The following is an 8,595-nucleotide window of genomic DNA, read 5'->3' as shown; positions in this document are numbered from 1 at the left end:
CACCTGGACAGCTGATGAAACTGTGGGTTTGCACAACCGAAGAATTTCTGCACAAACTGTCAGAAACGATCTCAGTGAAGCTCATTTGCGTGCTTGTCGTCCTCACAAGGGTCTTGATCTGGCTGCAGTTTGGAGTTGTAATCCTACTTCAATGGGTAAATGCTCACCTTCGATGGCCATTGGCACGCTGGGGAATTGTGCTCTTTACGGATGAAGCCCGGTATTAACTGTACCGGGCAGATAATGCATGTCGCAAGGACCTGTCCACAATTCCTGGAAGCTGAAAATGTCCCAGTTCTTCCATGGTCTGCATACTCACCAGACATGTCACCCATTGAGCATGTTTGGGATGCTCTGGATCAACGTGTACGACAGCCTGTTCCAATTCCAGCCAATATCCAGCAATTTTGCACAGCCATTGAAAGGAGTGGGACAACATTCCACATGCCACAGTCAACAGCCTGATCAACTCTATGCAAAGGAGATGTGTCGGGCTGCATGAGGCAAATTGTGGTCACACCAGATACTGACTGGTTTTCTGATCCACGCCCCTATCTTTTTTTTAAAGGTATCTGTGACCAACAGATGCACATCTGTATTCCCAGTCATGTGAAATCCATAGATTAAGGCCTTATGCATTTATTTAAATTGACTGATTTCCTTATATGTAACTCAGTAAAATCTTTGAAATTGTTGCATGATGCTTTTATATTTTTGTTCGGTGTACTTTGAAAAACTAATAAAATAGTTATTTTGTTAGACAGAATAGGCAGCAGCTCTACAGAGATGAGATGTCTTGGAATGAAATAATAAAGTCATCAAATAAAACATATTTAATGAAGGTAAAGTAATGTGAATAAATGATGGTTAGGAAGTGATAAACAGGGCAGCGACAACCATCATGGGACTTGTATTCATTGTTTTATTCTGTGTTACAGCGGCGTTCAACCAACATAATGCGTAGTGCATTTCATGTATTACAAAAAAAAATGATCGAAACCGAACCATAATTAATTTTTAAATAATCGAACCGAAACTGAACCGACATTAAAAAGCACTAATCGCTCAGCACTAGCAGTAGGCTAGTGCTCTCTCACATTCAGGTCATCAGGTAAGGTAGGTTAATGTGTACCTGACAACAGAATCTGTCATCACTGGAACGCCACATTACTTTTCTCAATTAAAAGCCTTGTATAAGGCAAGCAAACCAGTGTCCCTCGTTCACTATCAAGGATGGTCAAGGTCATTTAAATGAATTCCGCATTGTAACTTTACACAGAGACAGTCAAGCATGGTATTGTTACTGATGTTACCATTACAGGACACATAAACTGCCAGTAGGGTATGGTATGCTTTCGTGGAGTTCATTGGTAAAGAGATGGGAAGAGCGTGTTGGAGAGAGAGAGATAACGAAAGAGAGAGGGGAGAGAGATATAATGAAAGAGAGAGGGGGAGAAAGAGAGATAATGAAGGTGAGGGGGGAGAGATAGCGAGATAGGGGGGAGAGAGGGAGATATAGGGGGGGCGAGCGAGATAAGGGGAGGGAGAGCGAGCGAGATAGGGGGAGAGCGAGCGAGAGAGAGAGCGAGAGAGTGTGTGTGTGTGTGTGTGTGTGTGTGCTGTTGTTCTATGCTGTTTTGAGGGGTCAACACTCACCAACTCAACACTCACAGCTGCAAATTATTGTTGTTCAATGCTGCCCAGAGGGCACTGCCTCCCCTTTTGTGCGATCAAGCGCGAAACAAGCACGCACAAGTAAGTCAACTGATGATAAGTAGTAGTCTAACCGTCCAGCAACAGGTAGGGACATTTCTTCCGTAATTTAACATGTGTCGGATACTTGCTCCACCAATGTAAGCTATTATAATAGGATTTCGGAAAGCTGCGGTCAGTGAGACATATCCGACAAGGCAGCGGCTTTAGTACGATTTTTGTTTTTCTTCTTTCGCGCACCGCATGCAGGCTCTGTTTTGTCCCACTTCATTTATCCACCAAGTCCGCAATACGCGGAGACTAAAGCGTGTGTCCGTCCCATTGATGAGAAAACAAACATCATGTCATCTCCAGACAAGACAACCCAAAGGAATGAAGTCCTGAATAACATACGGAGGTCCTCGATGGTGGCGGGACATGGGAGAAAACAGACGGAGTTTGAGATGTCACAAGCCGCGTCAGCCTCACAACCTGGAGCGCTTATTTCTAACAACAGGTTTCCGTGTGACGCCGAGGGCATCACCATTCACACAACTGTCACTCGACCGTCGGTGTCTCACCTACCCGGGCTCAATCTGAACCCCCGGATGTCCGTATACAGCACAACTCGTCAAGTTATCGTCAGCCGTGCTTACATTCAAGGACGCGCTTATAACTTTCTGGAAAGACCATCTGGGTGGAAATGCTTCGTGTATCACTTCTCGGTGTGAGTGTTTATAATGAATAACGTTGATATAACAATAACACATGACAACCATGCCAAGTGCTTTGTGGGCGTTTTGCCAAATGATTCAAAGCAGTTGAAGGGCATGACACTAGGCTATCCTTTTGATTATTTCTAGTAGTCCTAATACAATACTTTACACGTGATTAACGGTACAATTATGTTACTGAATTACACTATAGGCTATATGTAGATGTATACAGCTGAATCAACTCCCTTCAGTATTTAATGAACATCATGGGGACACTGGCGTCAGACTGCTATTATGTAGTATTGACCGTTTTGTCTGAACGTGGCATTTCTGCCGATCTCCACGGTCTGGTTTCCTGGACACATATTAAGCCCATGACTGGTCTAAAAATACTGTATGTTTCAATGGAGATTCTCAGTTTAGCATACTTTTTAGTCTAGGGGAAACCAGCCCTATATCATCATGTTGCCCAGGGGAAACCAGCCCTATATCATCATGTTGCCCAGGGGAAACCAGCCCTATATCATCATGTTGTCCAGGGGAAACCAGCCCTATATCATCATGTTGCCCAGGGGAAACCAGCCCTATATCATCATGTTGTCCAGGGGAAAACAGCCCTATATCATCATGTTGTCCAGGGGAAACCAGCCCTATATCATCATGTTGCCCAGGGGAAACCAGCCCTATATCATCATGTTGCCCAGGGGAAACCAGCCCTATATCATCATGTTGTCCAGGGGAAACCAGCCCTATATCATCATGTTGTCCAGGGGAAACCAGCCCTATATCATCATGTTGCCCAGGGGAAACCAGCCCTATATCACCATGTTGCCCAGGGGAAACCAGCCCTATATCATCATGTTGTCCAGGGGAAACCAGCCCTATATCATCATGTTGCCCAGGGGAAACCAGCCCTATATCACCATGTTGCCCAGGGGAAACCAGCCCTATATCATCATGTTGTCCAGGGGAAACCAGCCCTATATCATCATGTTGTCCAGGGGAAACCAGCCCTATATCATCATGTTGTCCAGGGGAAACCAGCCCTATATCATCATGTTGCCCAGGGGAAATCAGCCCTATATCATCATGTTGTCCAGGGGAAACCAGCCCTATATCATTATGTTGCCCAGGGGAAACCAGCCCTATATCATTATGTTGTCCAGGGGAAACCAGCCCTATGTCATCATGTAGTCCAGGGGAAACCAGCCCTATATCATAGCATGTTGCCCAGGGGAAACCAGCCCTATATCACCATGTTGCCCAGGGGAAACCAGCCCTATATCATAGCATGTTGTCCAGGGGAAACCAGCCCTATATCATCATGTTGCCCAGGGGAAACCAGCCCTATATCACCATGTTGCCCAGGGGAAACCAGCCCTATATCATCATGTTGTCCAGGGGAAACCAGCCCTATATCATCATGTTGTCCAGGGGAAACCAGCCCTATATCATCATGTTGTCCAGGGGAAACCAGCCCTATATCATCATGTTGCCCAGTGGAAACCAGCCCTATATCATCATGTTGTCCAGGGGAAACCAGCCCTATATCATCATGTTGTCCAGGGGAAACCAGCCCTATATCATTATGTTGTCCAGGGGAAACCAGCCCTATGTCATCATGTAGTCCAGGGGTAACCAGCCCTATATCATCATGTTGCCCAGGGGAAACCAGCCGCGTTGTCCAGGGACGTGGGCATACTGTAAGTGTTTCGGGGGCTGAGGAATGTTCAGTCTGAAGACCAACCCCCAGTGCTCAGTATCTCCTCTCACTGGAGTTGATAGCAGGCAGCTAAACTTGGCAGGCTGGCTGCTTTGAGAGCAGTAGCTTGATACTGCCACTCCATGACCTGCTGGTGAGGGATGGCTGCTTTGGGTGAGCTTGATGCATCAGGGCAGAGATAGTCGTGATGCATCAGGGCAGAGATAGTCCCGATGCATCAGGGCAGAGATAGTGATGCATCAGGGCAGAGATAGTCGTGATGCATCAGGGCAGAGATAGTCCCGATGCATCAGGGCAGAGAGAGAGTCCTGATGCATCAGGGCAGAGAGATAGTCCTGATGCATCAGGGCAGAGATAGTCCCGATGCATCAGGGCAGAGATAGTCCCGATGCATCAGGGCAGAGAGAGTCCCGATGCATCAGGGCAGAGATAGTCCCGATGCATCAGGGCAGAGATAGTCCCGATGCATCAGGGCAGAGATAGTCCTGATGCATCAGGGCAGAGATAGTCCCGATGCATCAGGGCAGAGATAGTCCATCAGGGCAGAGATGCCCGATGCATCAGGGCAGAGATAGTCCCGATGCATCAGGGCAGATAGTCCCGATGCATCAGGGCAGAGATAGTCCCAGGGCATGCATGCAGGGCAGAGATAGTCCCGATGCATCAGGGCAGAGATAGTCCCGATGCATCAGGGCAGAGATAGTCCTGATGCATCAGGGCAGAGATAGACCTGATGCATCAGGGCAGAGATAGTCCTGATGCATCAGGGCAGAGATAGACCTGTTAGCACTGGATACCAAAGGACCACCACTACAATGTATAGCGTTCCAACGAGCGTGCAAGGTAAACTAAATAACTACTTAATAGATTCATTTGTATTTAGGCAGTATTTTCCTCACCTGTTTAGGAGGCCAATCACAGCACTGTCCTAATTGTGACATATCAGATGTTAAGAGTCTGGACAGTTGGGTTCTGACTTTCTAAGTAACTTTACAAAGCCAAAACCATCTTAACAAAGGTAATGTCTAGCGTTCCAATGAGGGTGCAAGGTAAACCCTTTCCCTTTTTACACTAAACACGTGTCTTTTCTTACTACCACTGGCTTTGCTGATAGCTGCTTTAACGAGGGAAGTATTTACTATAGCTAGGTGTCCATCCAATTGGCGACAGTTTTTCATGCGAATATTCTAAAACCTTAATTTTCCCACCCACATATGTGTTACCATCTAATGTACTTGTGTCAGATAAAAAGGCTGTGCGTGATGACGTAGTGCACATAAACATACCCTTTCGCGCTTAAATTCCACGTACGGAATAAAAAAATAAAAATGACATTGATTTCCATCGCATTTTCAACTGTTATAGTTTTCTCACAACAAAATGTTGCGTTATGTAGAGACTGTGCCCACTCTAGTATTGGCACGGTGTGCTCTAGCCAACAGCGCGCAGATACGCATATCCGACATTACATGATGAGATTATTATGGACAAAAGAGCAAGATTATTTTTATTTGTCAAATGGCAGCTAAGCATCGATGATCATGTCATCAGAATAAGACCTTTCATTTTTGGAGCATCAAACTCATCACCTTGCACTTTCACCAACCTGTGAATTTCTTCCTAATGTATTTAATCTGTAGCCTAATACACTGGCTGCTTTCCCGACGAGTCTTAGTGGGAGGACCACACAACAGGTCATCGTGTGACTCAAAGTTTACGTTGAAAAAAGCGTTTCCAATGAAATTTCTCGCATACTAATTAATTTTACCGACACAAAAAGATCCCACCTTGTCTATTTTTTTGTTCTTGTGGACTTTTGGAAAGTATACATAATTGTTTTCTGTTTCCATGTCAAGCCTGGAATGACTTTTTAATTGTTTTAAAATCGGAAATGTACTTTACTTACATGAAAAGGTTGGATGGAAACCTGGTTTATAACTGTGATATGTGGTTGTCTCACCTAGCTACCTTGAGATGAATGCACCAACTTTAAGTCACTCTGGGTACTAGCGTCTGCTAAATAACTCAAATGTAATGTTAATGTTATTTCATTGTTGTGTAACTATAAGAGTGGGAGGCAGGAATGAACATTGGCTTATCACTGACCCAGAGTGAGCGCTCCAGACAGAGTGCTATCAGGACTGCAGGACCTCCCCCACAAGAGAGAGAGAGAGAGTGTGTGTATGTGTGTGTGTGTTTGCATGGTTGAATAGTTCCGTTACACCATGACCTCTGTAGTGTTGGCATGTTGCCTCAAGCTATGTGCTTGTGCTACTTACTGTATGCTGTTTACAATGCTTCCATTGATAATGACATGGCAACATTCTGTTGGATACATACATTTACCCTCAGATCCTGAGACTGTACTAAACATTGTCGAGTCATGACGTTCACAATGATTGAGCTACATAACAGGGAGACTGAGACCCTACACAGTGACACTGCCACATGAAACTATCACATTGTCCCTTCGCTCCACAAGCCAGCCGTCTATGACGTCACAAGTCAACCTGCCTTAGATGTGTTCTAGTGCCTGATAGTAAAACCTTATGATGTGATTACCTGTACACAGTGCTGCTGTCTACCCCTTTCTGCTCAGTCCTGCTACCCCCTGCAGACACAGTAGACTGGAAGAGATCCTGCCCATCAATAATACATGGAGCTTGGAGACGTGATGCTTACAGTATTGTGTAGAGCTCAATAGGGCCCACACAGCCCACTAAATAGGGGCCAGTAAAAGCCCATGTTATTTGTATTTATTAAGGATCCCCATTACTTCCTGCCAAGACAGCATTTACTCTTCCTGGGGGTTATTATGGATCCCCATTACTTCCTGCCAAGACAGCATTTACTCTTCCTGGGGTTTATTATGGATCCCCATTAGTTCCTGCCAAGGCAGCAGCTACTCTTCCTGGGGTTTATTATGGATCCCCATTAGTTCCTGCCAAGGCAGCAGCTACTCTTCCTGGGGTTTATTATGGATCCCCATTAGTTCCTGCCAAGGCAGCAGCTACTCTTCCTGGGGGTTATTATGGATCCCCATTAGTTCCTGCCAAGGCAACAGCTACTCTTCCTGGGGTTTATTATGGATCCCCATTAGTTCCTTCCAAGGCAGCAGATACTCTTCCTGGGGGTTATTATGGATCCCCATTAGTTCCTGCCAAGGCAGCAGCTACTCTTCCTGGGGTCCAGCAACATTAAGGCAGTTATATACAATTACAAATATTACATGACATTACATTTCATAACACTTTTCACAATGCATTGTGTGTGCCCTCAGGCCACTACTCTACTACCACATATCTACAATACAACATCCATGTGTTCATGTGTGTAGAGTGCTTGTGTTAGCATGTGTGTGTCTTTACAGTCCCAGCTATTCCATAAGGTTCTATCAGTTTTTTAAATGATTCTACTTGCATCAATTACCTGATGTGGAATAGAGTTCCATGTAGCCATGGCTCCATGTAGTACTGTGTGCCTCCCATAGTCTGTTCTGGACAGTGGATCCCTCTTCTTCTCTGTTCTACTGTCTGCTGCTGCATCCCTCTTCTTCTCTGTTCTACTGGCTGCTGCACAGTGGATCCCTCTTCTTCTCTGTTCTACTGGCTGCTGCACAGTGGATCCATCTTCTTCTCTGTTCTACTGGCTGCTGCACAGTGGATCCTTCTTCTTCTCTGTTCTACTGGCTGCTTCACAGTGGATCCCTCTTCTTCTCTGTTCTACTGGCTGCTGCACAGTGGATCCCTCTTCTTCTCTGTTCTACTGGCTTCTTCACAGTGGATCCTCTTCTTCTCTGTTCTACTGTCTGCTGCACAGTGGATCTGTTCTGGCTGCTGTGGATCCCTCTTCTTCTCTGTTCTACTGGCTGCTGCACAGTGGATCCCTCTTCTTCTCTGTTCTACTGGCTGCTGCACAGTGGATCCTCTTCTTCTCTGTTCTACTGGCTGCTGCACAGTGGATCCCTCTTCTTCTCTGTTCTACTGGCTGCTGCACAGTGGATCCCTCTTCTTCTCTGTTCTACTGGCTGCTGCACAGTGGATCCTCTTCTTCTTCTCTGTTCTACTGTTCTGCTGCACCCCTCTTCTTCTCTGTGGATCCCTCTTCTTCTCTGTTCTACTGGCTGCTGCACAGTGGATCCTCTTCTTCTCTGTTCTACTGGCTGCTGCACAGTGGATCCTCTTCTTCTCTGTTCTACTGGCTGCTGCACAGTGGATCCCTCTTCTTCTCTGTTCTACTGGCTTTCTCTGTTCTACTGGCTGGATCCCTCTTCTTCTCTGTTCTACTGGCTGCTGCACAGTGGATCCTTCTTCTTCTCTGTTCTACTGGCTGCTGCACAGTGGATCCCTCTTCTTCTCTGTTCTACTGGCTGCTGCACAATGGATCCTTCTTCTCTGTTCTACTGGCTGCTTCACAGTGGATCCCTCTTCTTCTCTGTTCTACTGTCTGCTGCACAGTGGATCC

At 45.9% G+C, this 8,595-nt stretch overlaps 1 protein-coding gene across 1 annotated transcript in view; it reads left to right on the top strand.

Annotated features, from left to right (window-relative positions):
- Positions 1–1,669: 1,669 nt before the first annotated feature.
- Positions 1,670–8,595, top strand: part of kcnq1.1 (potassium voltage-gated channel, KQT-like subfamily, member 1.1) — a 68,575-nt gene continuing 61,649 nt past the window's right edge. The window contains exon 1 of the mRNA XM_065012386.1: positions 1,670–2,419. Coding sequence (XP_064868458.1) covers positions 2,055–2,419 — 365 coding nt within the window. The 5' untranslated portion in view covers positions 1,670–2,054. The remainder of the gene's footprint in view (positions 2,420–8,595) is intronic.

This window comes from Oncorhynchus nerka, linkage group LG27, assembly GCF_034236695.1.
Source record: "Oncorhynchus nerka isolate Pitt River linkage group LG27, Oner_Uvic_2.0, whole genome shotgun sequence".
Lineage (NCBI taxonomy): Eukaryota > Metazoa > Chordata > Actinopteri > Salmoniformes > Salmonidae > Oncorhynchus > Oncorhynchus nerka.
The sequence above is the reverse complement of the archived record's forward strand: the minus strand, read 5'-3'. Positions and strand labels throughout refer to the sequence as shown.